Source organism: Dendrobates tinctorius, unplaced genomic scaffold (genome assembly GCF_039654945.1).
Source record: "Dendrobates tinctorius isolate UK_male_01 unplaced genomic scaffold, ASM3965494v1 ptg000443l, whole genome shotgun sequence".
In the NCBI taxonomy this organism is placed as follows: Eukaryota; Metazoa; Chordata; class Amphibia; order Anura; family Dendrobatidae; genus Dendrobates; species Dendrobates tinctorius.
Genome location: NW_027362106.1, coordinates 195,782 through 212,364, shown reverse-complemented (window position 1 = coordinate 212,364; position 16,583 = coordinate 195,782). Strand labels below are relative to the sequence as shown.

Below are 16,583 nucleotides of genomic sequence, written 5' to 3'. Positions count from 1 at the left end.
AGAGCTAGGCGGTTTTTGGGATAATAGATTACACTGGAAGAAATCCAGTGGGCCATGTCGTATTGGAGAGACCCTGAGGTACCCCCCAGAGTGGAAACCCCCAAAAGGTTACCGCATTTTGGAAACTACACCCCCTAAGGAATGTTTTAGGGGGTATAGTAACCACTTTGACCCAACATTTTTCATTTTGAAAAGGGGGACCAGGAAAAAGTACACCCCACTTTTTATTCCCCATTGTCTCCCGAACACGGCAATACCACAAGTGTTGTCTAAAACCACAGTATTGGCGCATATGGGAGTGGGAGGGGCGATGTGTAGTGTAGTGTTTTTGTTTTTTTTAACTTTCTTTTACACTTTTTGCCTGCCTGCCCAGACTTGCTGGCACTTATGGTACCACAAGTTCCAGCGAGTGCAGGCAGGTCCGGCCAGCCTGCACAGTGCAGCGATCGTCCCTGTATGAGACCCTGTGCTGACAGGATCTCATACAGGCAGAGGCGACACTGTGTCGGCCCTGCTACATCGCTGCTATGGCTAGAACGATGTTCTAGCCAATCGCAGCACAGGGGGGGGGGAGATCAGACACTGACATCCTCCCCCTGGCCTGTGGAGTGACTGGTAAATGCACCAATCGCTCCACAGGCATGAACCCCTACAGCGAATCACGCCATGTTTTACAAGGCATGCTGCGATTCGCTGGGCTATATAGCCCAGCGAATCACAGTGATTCTAGCTGCAGGGGGTCGGCGCGATGGCCACACACGGCGAGGGGACAAGCCCTGCTGCCGGTAAGTGCGGCCATCTACCCCCGATCCCCGCGCGATTAGCGGCGGGGACGCTAAAGGGGTTGTGCCGTACTGGTACTGCTCTTGTCCTTTGGTCCAGGACGAGAGAGCAGTACTCGTACGGCGCTCGGTGCCAAGGGTTTTAATGTTTTTCTTTGTGTTTGCAGGTGTTTACTGACATATCTAATGGCATGATGGAAGTACCAGCGAGGAAGAAATCACGGATCGACTGTATCATACACTGCTCTAATGATGACAGTGATGATCTGGCGTCCCTACAGGATTTGGACTCCTGGAAAACATTGCTTAGGGCTGCAGAGATCAGACAGCATGAATCCGTCCTGGAAGCAGCTAAGGGCCTTGAATAACGAGAAATACCACACATACAATATCACCGTAAATGTCGTAGTCTCTTTTCAATGAAGAAGTCACTGGATTCTATCCTTGCCAAGGGTGTTAATGTCGAAACAGCAAGCGAAATCCCCAGGAGGAGGCTACCGAGGGGTACCCCCAGTGATAGCAGGGTGTATGCCAAAGTATGTATGTTCTGCGAGAAGTCAAGCAAGTATCTCAAAGGAGAAAAAACAAGGGAGCCAATCGTCCAGTGTGTTGAGCTACGAGCAGATGAGACGATCCGCAGAGCAGCGATAAGGAAAGGCACACAGAGAATCCTTGGTTTACTTAGCAGAGACCTTGTTGCTTCAGAGGGGCACTACCACAAGTCGTGCTACAAACTATTCACAAAAGATGATTCCCAAGTGGCCTGTAGGTCTGGTGCAGCAGAAAATCAGGAAGAAAGCAAGGAAGTACGCTACGGAGATGCAGAGAGAGAAGCCCTTGAGGAACTCTTCTTGTATATAAGGACTGAATTGTTCCCAAACCCAGAAGTACTGCCTATGATAAACCTCACATCTAGGCTTCAGAGATGCATGATGTCCCGTGGTATCATCAAACTGAAACCATCGACAAAGAAACATGTTCGCCGAAAACTTGAAACAGAGTTTGGTGAATCACTCCGCTTTCTCTCCGATGAGAAAGGTAAGCTTCTAGTCTATCCATATAGCCTATCAATGGACAACCTTGCTCGGCAAGCACACAGCATGACAAAAGATCTGCAAGAAGCAAGAGCCGCTAACTCTGGAGATGTCGTAACCAAAGCAGCAATGCAGCTGAGGAATGAGATCAAGAAGCAAGATGTGAGTCAGCCATGGCCTCCCGATACAGATCAGAATGTCGTTCCTGCATTAGTCACTCAATTCCTGCAAACCCTGCTTACAGGAGATTGTGAGTGCCAAACTCCCTCTGAAAGAGCTCAACGTCTTGCCACATCCTTCGGCAGTGACTTGGTTTTTGCTGTTACCAATGGAAAGACAAAGCCACCCAAGCACGTACTGCTGTCCTTTGCAATTAAGTCTTTGACCGGCAATACAGAACTGGTTCGAACTCTGAATCGTCTTGGCCACTGTGTGTCATATTCAACGGCTGAGGAGATCGATACAGCCCTTTGTATCCAGAAGTTGGAATGTTCAACGGATGACATCCCAATGCCAGCAAATATCTACCCTGGTGTGTTCACAACCTTGGCCTGGGATAACATTGACAGACTTGAGGAGACACTAAGTGGAGCAGGTACATCTCATAGAGTCAATGGCATCGCTGTTCAGTCCAATGTTGCATGCTCTGTGACCAAAGTCCTGCCAGATGTAACCAAGTCGAAGAAAAGAAGCATAATTCCGACAGAATTAATGCTACCAATATACAATGTTGGGCGGCGGGGTGGGCCACCCAGGATTGAGACTGCGAATGTTAACACTACCGAGGAGGTCCAGGATTCAAAAACCAAGAACCATATCTGGCTTCTGGCTAGAATGTCAGACCATGAGGATCAGACCATTAGCAGTTGGACTGGGTTCAACATCCAAATCCGCAGCGACATTGTAGTGGCCCAGGACACTGTAAGCTACCTGCCCACTATCAATGCTCCTGCAACAGCCATGTCCACTGTGAATGAAGTCTTGGAGCAAACACATGCCATCATGCAGACCCTGAAGCTTAACAGAATTGTGTGCGTGTTTGATCAAGCACTCTATGCCAAAGCTGCCGAGGTTATCTGGGAACAGGAGAAGTTCAAGAATATTATAATTAGAATGGGTGTCTTCCACACAATCTGTAATCTCCTCTCCATCATAGGTAAGAGATTTCGGGATGCAGGCCTTAGAGATCTGTGTGTTGAATCCGGTGTCATCGCTGAAGGATCAGTGTCTGGAGTGATGGACGGCCGGAGGTACAACAGAGCAGTGAGACTACACAAGCTGGTCTATGAAGCACTTATGAGGCTTGCATGGAAAAACTTCCTTCCATGGCTAGAAGAAAACCATGCAAGGGACCTTCACCATCTGGTTGAAACACTGAAGAACATCACAAACTTTCGCATCAGTGTGTCGCAGGGATCCTTCGAAAAGTTCTTGGATAATGAATCTTGCACACTGAAGCTCTTTCAAGTTTATCTTGAGACCTTCAGAAATGAACAACTCTCAGCATTCTGGATGTCATACTTGGACATGGTCGAGACCATGCTGGCCCTGGTTCGAGCTTCAAGAGAAGGCAACTGGATGTTTCACCTAGGAGCAATCCGACAGATGATACGGTGGTGTTTTGCCTATGACAAGGTCAACTATGCCCGATACCTAACCTATTACTATGCTACGATGTCTCGGCTGCCCAAAGACCACCCAGAGGTCCATGAATACTTCATGAAAGGTGGCTTTTCAGTCCAGATCGGTAGCAAGAATCCTTTTGGATGGATTCCTGTGGACCAGACCATCAAAGAAACAATCAACAAAGACACCCAGACACCAGGGGGCACAAAAGGCTTCAGCCTCAAAGTTGGAGCTGTCGCCAGATTCTACCTGCACTTGAGGCAGCTGAGGGCCCTAGTAGGCCAACAATATACTGACTTCAGTCATTCAGACCTACAGGTGTCCAGGATTAGAAGAGATGAAGCCGATGTCCGATCTTTTGTTGAACTGCTGGAGACTGATTGGTTGAACCCCTTCAACAAAGAGCATAATGGTGAACTTATCAGTTTATCAACAGCGACTGCAGCACCACCAGATGTAGCCAAAGACCTTCTAGGGGCATACAGTATAGGAGAGGATGCATATCACACATTCAAGGATGAGCGTTTGGGTACCGATACGCCAACTACACTGTTTCATGACAAGATGACGAAGAACAATCTTAAAACGTTCTCTAACATCAGAATGAAGACACACAGACAAGGCCTTGGCAAGGAGGTAATTTTGAAGGCTGACAGGAACCTATTTGGCCAGATGATACTTGTAGCTGAGAACAGAAAGCTACAGTGAAGCTGAGTGATGTCTTGACTCATCCCCTGGGGCCATTGCCATGGGCACTTGCCAACGGTGATGGGTCTATCCGCAAGACCAACAAGGCTGCCCTAGCAAGGGAGTTGGAGAGGAATGCTCCTCCTGCAGAGGTGATCCCTGAGCCCTCTGCAACCATCATTGATGGGATGAGCCTGGTTCAGAAACTGAAGGGAAACGATGCAACATTTGCCCAGCTAGCAGGCACAGCAATGAGTTGCGCTATCCATGAGGGTGCTAAGAGCAAGCGCATTGATATTGTCTTTGACGTCTACAAGTAGACATCCATCAAAGATACAGAAAGAGTCAACAGATATGAAGGCACAGGGATCCATTTCAAGAACATTCAACATGGGCACAACATCCAGCAGTGGAGAAAGCTACTAAGTAATTCCTCCAACAAGGCAAGTCTCATAAAGTTTCTGGTAGAAGAATGGAAGGCGAAACACCACAGGGAGAAGCTTGAGGAGAAGGAGATGTATGTCACATGTGAGCAGCTCTGCTTTAAGATAACCAAAGAACAGTGGGAAGAGGCTGCTGACCTTAAGTCAAGTCAAGAAGAAGCAGACACACGCCTCCTTCTCCATGCTCTTCATGCAGCAGAATCTGGTTACAAGTCTGTCATCATCACTTCAGAGGATACTGATGTCATGGTCCTGTGTCTGGGCATGTGCCACAAAATCCCATCCTACCTGTTCCAGAAATGCGGTACACAGAACCGGACAAGATTCCTGGATATCGCCACTCTGAGCAGAACATTGGGAGGCAGCGTGTGTGATTCATTGATTGGTATGCATGCATTTACAGGCTGTGACACAGTCAGTGCATTCGCTGGCCGTGGGAAGATGACGACACTCAAGCAGTTGAAGATGAACAAGACATACCAGGATGCCTTTCAGGAAGTTGGTCGTTCATGGGAAGTGTCTCCCGAACTCTTTGAGAAGTTACAGGAAATCACCTGCCACAGGTACCTGCCAACTACCCAAACAACTGAGGTAAACAGGCTCCGGTATCAGCTGTTCTGTGCCAGACGTGGAGTGGTAGAGTCAAGTCAACTCCCTCCTTGCCAAGACTGCCTTTTCATGCATGCACTGCGTGCAAACTACCAGGCTGCGATCTGGAGGAGAAGTCTGCAGAGCCAGCCATTTGTTGCAAACCCAACAGACTGCGGTTGGATGATAGATAATGACGGAAAGCTTGTTGTCAAGTGGATGCGAGGGGCACCAGCACAAGAAGCTATTATCCAGCTACTGTCCTGCAAGTGTGTGCGGTCATGCGAACTTCCTCAGTGTACTTGCCTCAGCAATGGCCTGAAGTGCACGGACATGTGCAGGTTACAGACATGCCAGAACAAGGGTATTGAAGAAGAGCCAGTAGAACAACAGTCAGATTCAGAGTCTGATGTTGAAGATATTATGGAGTAACGTTATACAATTATACATACACACACAATAAATATATATATATATATATATATATACACACACACACACACACACACACACACACACACACATTAGTATGGACAAGCCCATGACATGTTCAGTGTGTATTTACATAACTTGGATTAAATTTTGTTACAAATACTACATGCATTGTATTGACATTTTGGCATTTCCCCTAAATCGACCTTTAATCATTATTTTTTGGAAATATAGGTAGAATCTATTCAAAAGGTGAAAAATACCATTAACCCCGTCGCGCCGGCCGCCGTAGCGGTACGGCGAATCGTACCCGGATCATATGCCGGGCGATCGCCGCGGGTCGGGAGCCGGTTCCCGGTGCAAAGTGGTTACTGTACCTCCTAAAACATTCCTTAGGGGGTGTAGTTTCAAAAATGGGGTCACTTTTTTGGGGTTTCCACTGTGCGGGACCTCAGTGTGTCTCCAAATGTGACATGGCCCCATAGATTTCTTACAGTGAATTTTGCCGCAGCTTCGCTTACGAAGCCTGCCGTGCGCCAATACTGTGGTTTTAGACAACACTTGTGGTATTGCCGTGTTCGGGAGACAATGGGGAATAAAAAGTGGGGTGTACTTTTTCCTGGTCCCCCTTTTCAAAATGAAAAATGTGGGCCTAAAGCGACATTTTTCGGTAAAAAACGTACTTTTCAATTTCCTCAACCAAGTGCATGAAACTCCAATGGAGCGCTTGTTGGGTCAAAGTGGTTACTATACCCCCTAAAACATTCCTTAGAGGGTGTAGTTTCCAAAATGCGATAACCTTTTGGGGGTTTCCACTCTGGGGGTACCTCAGGGTCTCTCCAATACGACATGGCCCACTGGATTTCTTCCAGTGTAATCTATTATCCCAAAAACCGCCTAGCTCTCCTTCTGTGATGAGCCCTCTTGCGCGCCCATAATTTAGTTTACGTGTACATGTGGGGTGTTTCTATAAACTGCGGAATTGGGGTAACCAATTTTGGGTTTGGGTTTGCTGTTAACCCTTGCTGGGTTGCAGGTAAAATTGGATTACAATGGAATATCTGCCAAAAAAATTGAAATTTTGATATTTCACTGTCATTTTGCTTGAATTCTTGTGCAACACCTAAGGGGTTAACAAAGTTTTGAAAATCCGTTTTGGACACCTTGAGGGGTGTAGTTTGCAAAATGGGGTAATGTATGGGTGGGTTCTGTTATACAAGACCCATAATGTGACGTCCGAACTGACTTGGTCCTTGGAAAAATGGGTTTTGGAAATTTAGTCGTAAACTTTAAAAATAGCGGATAAAACTATGAGCCTTATCACATCCGAAAAATATAAAATTTCATTTCCAAAATGATGCCAATGTGAAGTAGACATGTGGAGAATGTAAACTAATAACTGTTATGGGGGGTATCAGCATTTTTGTAAAAAGTAGAGAATTTCAAAGTTCAAAAATAGCGAATTTTTCCCAAATTTTCGTGTATTTTGTAATTTTTTATGCAGAAAGGTAAAATCTATTGATTCACAATTAGCACTACCGTGAAGTACAATATGTCACGAGAAAACAATCTCAGAATGGCGTGGATAGGTGATAGCGTCCCAAAGTTATTACCGCATGAAGTGACAGGTAAGATTTACAAAAAATGGCCTAGGCATTTGGGTACAAATAGGCCTGAAGGGGTTAAGCTACTGATGTGCAAGGGCTATCATATCAAAACATAAACTACAGACATGCATCTACCTAAAAACACCAAAGAGAATTAGTCACTCCGGGTGGTACCGATATCGTCAAAATTGGCTCTTGTCTCATGGACTATCCAGGGACCTGCAGGGAAAGAGCCCCCCCGCAGCAGCGCTGCACATTGCGCTGCTGTGGGGGGCTCAGGGAAGCACGGAGGGGGCCCCCTCCCTGCCGATGCTTCCCCTTAACTCCCGGTACACCGCGATCGTGAGCGCCGCTGATCGCACTAGACGTACTATTCCGTCCTTGGGACTTAGGTCCCAGGTCACATGGACGGAATAGTACGTCCATTGTAGGAAAGGGGTTAAATTCAACAACCTCAGGCAGGCAATTACTCAGAGTTTTCCAATGTTTTTTAATTATATGTGATAAAGCACCACTCTCTTCGCTAAAATTAGAGACAAAGGGAATCCTACTCAAACTTTCTTTCCTTTGTCTCAAATAAGGAGTCACGTTTTACCTCCTGTAGCCTAGCTCTTTGCGCCTTTAAAAGTCTTTTGGGGTATCCCCTCTGACTTATCTTCTCTGTCATTTTATTCAACGTTTCCTCCAAGTGTATATATATACCTATATATACAGTCCAGACCAAAACTTTGGACACACCTTCTCATTCAAAGAGTTTTGTTTATTTTCATGACTATGTAAATTGTAGATTCACTCTGAAGGCATCAAAACTATGAATTAACACATGGAATTATATAATTAACAAAAAAGTGTGAAACAACTGAAAATATGTTTTATATTCTAGGTTCTTCAAAGTAGCCACCTTTTGCTTTGATTACTGCTTTGCACACTAGGGTGACCGGATCTCATATGGGGGGGAAAAATGTCAGAATCTTGTTCGTCTGGACCCCACAAAACGATTCCCCTTTCCAGATATTGAGATAGCCAAAATTTGAGCTCGATCAAACGACGTTAACCCGTGTCGCTCAAAGTTTGAAAAAATCCAAATTAAGGTATTTTAAGATTTAGGTATTTTGCATAGTCTGTTAGACTATAAAGAATGTGACAACAACATTGCAGAAATAGCCCTGACCAAATTTTCGAACCATTTGTGGTATTTGAATGCAGAGTTGGTGGGATTATCGTTTTTTGATCCCACCATTACAGACAATGAAAAGTTGCTAATGGCTAATAAATTACTCAGTAGCACAGATGAACCATCAGAGCACGCTAACCTACATGAGTTGATAATTTTACATACAGTAGTTATCTAATCTATTCTAGAGCTTTTGTTAAAGTAGTTTTTGAAACGTCAGAATATAATGCTCGGCATTTGCTTACAACTTGCAGGACATATTGCTTTTGTTCTTCATCTTTTGTCAGAAGGTCGTTAAAGTCGGTTACTTCCTACCTCTTTTAATTTTTCTTTCCTAACTTTTGGATTTACAACCCTAGCGTGCTCTGATGGTTCATCTGTGCTACTGAGCAATTTATTAGCCATTAACAACTTTTCATTGTCTGTAATGGTGGGATCAAAAAACGATAATCCCACCAACTCTACATTCAAATACCACAAATGGTTCGAAAATTTGGTCAGGGCTATTTCTGCAATGTTGTTGTCACATTCTTTATAGTCTAACAGACTATGCAAAATACCTAAATCTTAAAATACCTTAATTTGGATTTTTTCAAACTTTGAGCGACACGGGTTAACGTCGTTTGATCGAGCTCAAATTTTGGCTATCTCAATATCTGGAAAGGGGAATCGTTTTGTGGGGTCCAGACGAACAAGATTCTGACATTTTTCCCCCCCATATGAGATCCGGTCACCCTAGTGTGCAAAGCAGTAATCAAAGCAAAAGGTGGCTACTTTGAAGAACCTAGAATATAAAACATATTTTCAGTTGTTTCACACTTTTTTGTTAATTATATAATACCTAAATACCAAAATACCTAAATCTTAAAATACCTCAATTTGGATTTTTTCAAACTTTGAGCGACGAGCGGCACGGGTTAACGTCGTTTGATCGAGCTCAAATTTTGGCTATCTCAATATCTGGAAAGGGGAATCGTTTTGTGGGGTCCAGACGGACAAAATTCCGACATCGATTTTTTGCGGTCACCCTATTGCACACTCTTGGCATTCTCTTGATGAGCTTCAAGAGCTAGTCACCGGAAATGGTCTTCCAACAGTCTTGAAGGCGTTCCCAGAGATGCTTAGCACTTGTTGGCCCTTTTGCCTTTACTCTGTGGTCCAGCTCACCCCAATCCATCTCGATTGGGTTCAGGTCTGGTGACTGTGGAGGCCAGGTCATCTGGCGTAGCACCCCATCACTCTCCTTCTTGGTCAAATAGCCCTTACACAGCCTGGAGGTGTGTTTGGGGTCATTGTCCTGTTGAAAAATAAATGATGGTCCAACTAAACCAGGGTTCCCCAACTCCAGTCCTCAAGGCCCACCAACAGATCATGTTTTGCATTGCACAGGTGAAGCAATTACCGTATTTTTCGGACTATAAGACGCACCGGACCATAAGACGCACCCCAATTTTCAGTAGGAAAATAGGGAAAAAAAAAATAATGTGTCAAATGGGGGTCCGTCTTACAGTCCGAATTCAGCTTACCTGGGAAGGGATCCAGCACAGGTGGAGAAGTAGTCACAGGGGTCATTCTGTGGTCCAGGCTCGTGTGGTGGCGGCTCTGTGCTGGGGCAGGTTGGTTGTGCTGGGGCAGCTGCGCTGGGTTAGGGGCAGCTGTGCTGGGGCAGCTGTGCTGGGGCAGGGGCAGCAGTGGTGGGGCAGCTGTGCTGTGCTGGGGCAGCTGTGCTGAGGCAGGGGCAGCTGTGCTGGGGCAGGGGCAGCTGTGCTGGGGCAGGTGGGCTCTGCGGTGGTGGCAGCTGTGCTGGGGCAGCAGTGCTGGGGCAGCAGTGCTGGGGCAGGGGCAGCAGTGCTGAGGCAGGGGCAGCTGTGCTGGGGCAGGTGGGCTCTGCGGTGGTGGCAGCTGTGCTGAGGCAGGGGCAGCTGTGCTGGGGCAGGGGCAGCAGTGCTGGGGCTGGGGCAGCAGGGCTGGGGCACGTGGGCTCTGCGGTGGTGGCAGCGGGCTGTGCTCCGGTGCAGGGGCGGCGGCTCCGCCGGCATTTCTTCGCAGCCCGGAGGCCCCCGCAGTTCCTTTGCTGGCCGCCGCCATGTTGCGGTGGCCTCCGGGAGCATGGACGCCAGAAAGATGGCCACCGGTCCGGGGACGGCGCATGCGTGGGATCAAATCTCGTCCCGAGATCTCGGGGGACGAGATTCAAATCTCGGCAACGAGATCTCGTCCCCCGAGATCTCGGGACGAGATCTGAAGCTGCGCATGCGCCGTCCCCGGACCGGCGGCCATCTTCCCGGCGTCCATGCTCCCGGAGGCCACCGCAACATGGCGGCGGCCAGCAAGTGAACTGTGGGGGACTCCGGGCTGCGAAGAAATGCCGGCAGAGCCGCCGCCCCTGCACCGGAGCACAGCCCGATGTACCAGATGTATGGGTATGCGATACTTTAGAACGTGCACAAACACTGCAAGCAGTCACCTGTTTAACCACATCCCAATGTAACCCAGGCCACCAAAAACGTTAAGAAAGGGGGTCGGCGATTGCCTTACCACCTATATGACCTGCAAGTTCAGAGTTATGATGTTCCCTAACTACTTTACGGCGGAAATCTTACAGTACAAATAACCTCCCTTAGGGGCAGGAGGCAGGGATGTTCCCCTGAGTCTCCAACACCTCACCCTCCCGGACAGGGTATAAAGCCGAGATGACTACCTCTTCTGCAAAATTTGGGCAGGGTCCTCATGGTCGCCACCACCAGTGAAGCTGCAGGACAAAGCATCCGCTTAGTGATTTTAACTCCTGGACGGAAAGTGACCACAAAATTGAATCTAGTATATAACAGGGACCACCTAGCTTGTCTGTGGTTGAGGCGTTTAGCCAATTGAAGATATGACAGGTTTTCTTGTGGTCCATGATAACAGTAAAAGGATGGACTGCCCCCTCCAACCAATTTAGCCATTCCTCAAACGCCAATTTAGTTGCCCAAAGCTCCCTCGAACCCACATCATAATTTCAGTCGAGGATAATTTTTTGGAAAAGAGTGCACATGGACGGATGCCATTTACCCAGGGACAGACCCTGAGACAACACAACCTCAACCCCAACTCTGATGCATCCTTCCTCGTACGAGGACTCTGACACTCAGGGTTAGCTTGTGGTGAGGGTTGAGACTTGCCCCTACTCCCTGGCAGCACCTCTGCTGCCCTCACTGGCGAAGAAGGGGACGGTTGTAGAATGACGACAGAGACCGTATCCCCCAGGCAGCAGCCCTCACATGACTGATCCCAGCTGACTACTTCCCTAGACCGCCAATCTATGACCGGGTTGTGTTTTTCCAACCAAGGGAGGCCTAAAACGATAGGTGATGGCATTGCCCCCAAGACGTAGCATGACAGGGACTCTACATGATGAGTCCCTACGCGCAGATGTATATTTTCTATGACGTGGGTCAACCTCCCCTGGCTCAGTGGGACAGAGTCAATGGCCTGGACGCTTAGGGGATTGGCTAGCGTCCTGCACCTCAGGCCATGAGTCTGGACAAAGTGGTCGTCCACCAAATTGACTCCTGCTCCACTGTCCCCAATCACCAATATGCCCTCAGGTACCCCGACAACCACCACTTCAGCTGATAAAGTACACTGAGAGGGTAAAATGGAGGAAATATACACTCCCTGGTCGCCTCGCTCCACACGACAAGGGGAACGTGGCTTCTTAGGTTCTACCGAAGCTTTGGCGCGTGCTTGGCAAGCTCTTAAAAAATGGCCAGTCTGCCCACAGAGAAAACATGCCCCCACACCACAGCGAATCACAGGCAACCCTCCTTTGAAATCAACTACTCCAATCTGCATGGGTTCCTCCATCCGCACTGGTGTGTTCTCCTCCCTAGCAAGGACTACAGGGAGCACATTTGGTGTTTGCCTCTCCCTGAGGCGTCTAATAATGTCACGATTTGTCTGGCTCTGCGTAACGCGACCAGATGATCAGTCGGTCACAAAACCACAAGACAGACAAGGGGACACCGGAGAAACAATTACAACGGTGGGCCCTATGATAGGGAACGGGGGAGTGGACACATCCTGCACTCTCCTAAGGAAGAGCCCTGAACTCTCCTCACGTTCCCTATACAGGTTCTTTCAACCTGTCGCTGACCAGGATACCTCAGTCCCTCACTTGCCTTGCACCTATCCCTTACTAGGGAACTGGCAAGTGCGGACACTGGTCCTCACCGCTGTACTAATAAAGCACCAGGGAAAACAAACAACATTTAGCTTGTACTGCGTTCATGCAACGGACCGCATCCGTACACAGCTTCTAGCTGAAACACAAAGGCTCCAGAAGCTGCAACAGCACTGCTCCAGATAGCCCCTCTCTTCAGCAAGGTTGGTTAGTGAATGATCAATATTACCAACAGGGAGCTGCAGCAGGTGACAACCTTTTATAGGAAGGAGGGAGGAGGTCACCACCTGCTGGCTAATTAAACCTGTAGCAACACCAGCTGCAACCGGAGGGGGGGGAACCCAGCAGCCGACCAACTACAGTTGTAGTAACAGCAGCGGCCACCGGGGGCAATACCCATCAGCAGACTAACTAAAATTTTACTAACACCAGCGGCCACCGGGGCAAAAACTGACATTAACCCCCGATGGCTTGAAGGGAAAATAGGTTATATATGAGGATCCAGATCTGACATTGATCCAAAAATGGATCGCGACAGGTATCACCTCTTTTTATATTTAACAAGTGTCCTTCATTCAGTATTTGCAGGTAATGTGATAAGACCAATTCACATTTGTTTTTGATTTTCCTCCTCTGCTTTGAATGTCAACAAACTTGCTGACATGGACAATGTATAATAAGCATATCAGTAAACATCAGTAGTCATCAAGGATAAGAGCACAATATGTTACGCTCAATTACATGTCAATATTACAGACTTACAGAAGCAAAAGTATGTTTTCTTGACCAACCAGAAAGAAAAACATAAATTCAAAAGTCAGCATATAGAGAAGTCTATTCTTCCTGGCTTGCTAAAAATAGACGTCTGGTTAATTCAGAAACAATACTGTTTTACCACATCTCCCATTATTTCTGAAATAGAACTCTGCCCTGTCTCCCATTATCACTGCAATAGGACTTTCTTGAAGATAGGCTGTGACTTCTATTACTGCCTCTGTAGGACTTTTTTTTATGGATTGGCCATGTCTCCCTTTATTACCGGTATAGGATTTTCTTGTAAATTGCCCAGGACTTTTCTTACCGACACTTTAGGACTTTCTTGTAGATCAGGCCTATCTCAGATTTCTTCCATTGTAACACTTTCTCGTGGATTGGCCGTGCCTCCATATTGCCGCTGGTATAGGACTTTCTCGAAAATTGTACGTGTCTCCCATTAATGCCGCTGTAAAAGACTCTATTGGTCAGTCATGTCTTCTGTTACTGCCACTGCAGGACTCTCATAGATCAGATATGTGAGGGGGCAGGCTGGAGGGGGGTAGTTTTCATGGAAGTCTGTAATCCTTTGTCTCTTTCTACCTCTTCCTTTTTTAGGATCTTTGATTCTGTTTGATATGTTGTCTAACCAGACAGACATAACTGCGTCTTCAGCAGCACCAACCCTCTCGACTGACAGCAGTGTTATGACGAAAAGTGAATCCACAGTGGAAAGGCAGGTTAGTCTTAGCTGGTGCAGAACCTCCTCTGCCACTCTCTATACCCTTCACCTCAAAGTTGTAATGCAGCAGTTTACTGGTACCCAAGAAAGGCCCGTACTGCTGTCTGTCTCTCACTTGTCTGTTCTTGGCATCTATCGGGCACAGGACACAGACTCTCCATCTGTCTTCAGATTTCCCTTCTAGAACCCAGAGATTGCAGTGAAGCCTGCTCACCACAAGGAGACCTGCCCTGCCTGCAGGAGTTGCTGGGGTCACTCGGCTTGACAGAGTTTATTTCTTTGCTGGAGAAGGAAAGGATGGACACGGAGTCTCTGGTAAGAGTTCTGTCTGTTCATCCTCAGGTCCTGATGGGGGAGGCGTATTCAGTAATAACATTACACGCCATATTTACAGTCATTTGCAGCTATTCTACATTTTTTCATTGGCCTTCACATACAGACTGAGTGCAGCCCATTGACTGTCATTGATTTGATTTTCTGGCCCTTAGATAAGAAATAATTTACTTAGAGACTTGTGCTTTTTAACCAATGTGATACATATACTCCAGCAAGACTGTTTATAAAATGGTAATTCCAGAAGTTTTGATCTGTGGTGGTCCAGTTCTCAATAGGTGGTCCAGGGATCAATAGAAAGTCTGTAGCATCTTATTCCCATATCTAGGCAATATCCTTATGAGTGATGAGAATGAACATGAAGGAGGCTCTAGTCCTGGGGTTATGACCGCTCTTCTCTCACCCTCAGCTCATGTGTACGGACAATGACCTGAAGGAGATGGGGATTCCTCTTGGGCCCCGGAAGAAGATCTCTAAATTTGTAAACGAACTCTCTGTTTTACAGGTAAGAAGTGTGTCATGTGCATCCCTGATACTTTCATGTGACTGCTCTTCTCTGTGCAGCCCTGTCACGGTTGGGCCTTCACTTTGCCTCCATGATGTATGGTGGGGGTGACTATTTGGGGTCCCTGTCCCTCGACAGCTGAGTCTCACACTTGTCGATCACTTCGGCTCCAGATTGAACGCACAAGCACCTCCAACCAGTCCACATACCCAAGATGTTCCATGCTGCCACCAATTACCCAAAGGTCAGTAAGTCTCAATGTCTTGCACACAATGTGGTTATCAGGATCCTGACAGCGCCGGCGTACAGCCTCCGCTGAGCAGGGACTCACCCGCACTGCAGGGACCCCTGGGGACCAGAAAAGCCAGAAAGTATAGGTGCACAGGACCTTAGTGATGAAGTTTAGCAAGCCGGCACGAGACCTACGGTCATGTGACTGCAAGGGGGCGGGGCTTAGCGTCCTGCTTTCACAGAAGACAGCAAACTCAGAGTTAGTCAAAACGGAGGTCGTTCACAGTACGGACAGCGAGGTACAGAAGGGGTAAACAGACGGGAGGTCAGACAAAGCCAAAGGTCATTCACAAGAGGGTGACGCGGTACCAAGGGGACGAGCAAAGAGAAGTCGGGTCACAAGCAGAGAGTCATACACGAGAGGTAGCGCAGTACAAGAGGGACAGGCAGAACTCGTAACAGGGACAGAACCAAATCAAAAACCAAACAAGCAAGCAAGATATCAGGCACAAGGTACACGTACGCACAAGGTCAACTAACTCAGCTGAGGGCAGGAGTATAACTGACACCGGACCTAGGTCCAGTGAGCATTAAATAGCCGCCCTCTGCCAGGGAGAGGCGGAATAATTAACCCCCAATCAGACCAGGATGGGCCAAAGCGAAACCCCGTCCTGCATCATGACAGTACCCTCCTCTCAATAGGGGGCCACTGGACCCCCAGGTCTCTCAGGGTACTTGGCGTGAAAGGCCCGGACCAACCGGTCTGCATGAACCGATCGAGCAGGAACCCACGAGCGTTCTTCAGGACAGTAGCCTTTCCAATGTATCAGATATTGAAGGGCACGACGGACCAACCTGGAGTCGACAATTCGTTCCACCTCGTACTCCGACTGCCCGCCTACCAAAACCGGTGTTGGGGAAGCTGATGATCCCTCCCCAGCGGACCTCACAGGTTTCAAAAGGGCCTTATGAAAAACATTTGGGATCCGCAGAGATGGCGGGAGACGCAACCGAAAAGCCACCGGCTTAACTGCCTCTGTAATTTCATAAGGACCGATAAACTTGGGTCCAAGCTTCGCAGAGGGGACCTTGAGTCTTATATTCTTGGTGGACAACCATACCTTATCTCCAATCTGCAATACCGGTCCCGCGGATCGTTTTTTGTCCGCAAAAAATTTAAACTTGTCCTGGGCCTTCGTAATATTACTCTGGACCTCTCGCCATACCTCCCCCAACCTCTGGATCGTCTCATCTGCCCCAGGACACCCAGAATTCAAACGGGAAAATTCTCCAAAATGAGGATGAAACCCATAATTGCAAAACATGGATTTTTGTGAGTACTCACCGTAAAATCCTTTTCTCCGAGACGCTCATTGGGGGACACAGAGACTGTGGGTGTGTGCTTCTGCCGTCTGGAGGCTGACACTAAGTATACAAAAAAAGAGTTAGCTCCTCCTCCGCCGCATACACCCTCGCCCCCA

The 16,583-nt window shown here is 47.6% G+C and overlaps 1 protein-coding gene across 3 annotated transcripts in view; it reads left to right on the top strand.

Moving 5' to 3' along the window:
- Nucleotides 1-16,583, top strand: part of SEC23IP (SEC23 interacting protein) — a 335,045-nt gene that overhangs the window by 187,982 nt on the left and 130,480 nt on the right. For all 3 annotated transcript variants that reach the window (XM_073564270.1, XM_073564269.1, XM_073564268.1), the window contains exons 10-12: nt 13,910-14,031; nt 14,205-14,348; nt 14,776-14,871. In XM_073564270.1, the coding sequence (XP_073420371.1) occupies nt 13,910-14,031; nt 14,205-14,348; nt 14,776-14,871 (362 nt within the window). The remainder of the gene's footprint in view (nt 1-13,909; nt 14,032-14,204; nt 14,349-14,775; nt 14,872-16,583) is intronic.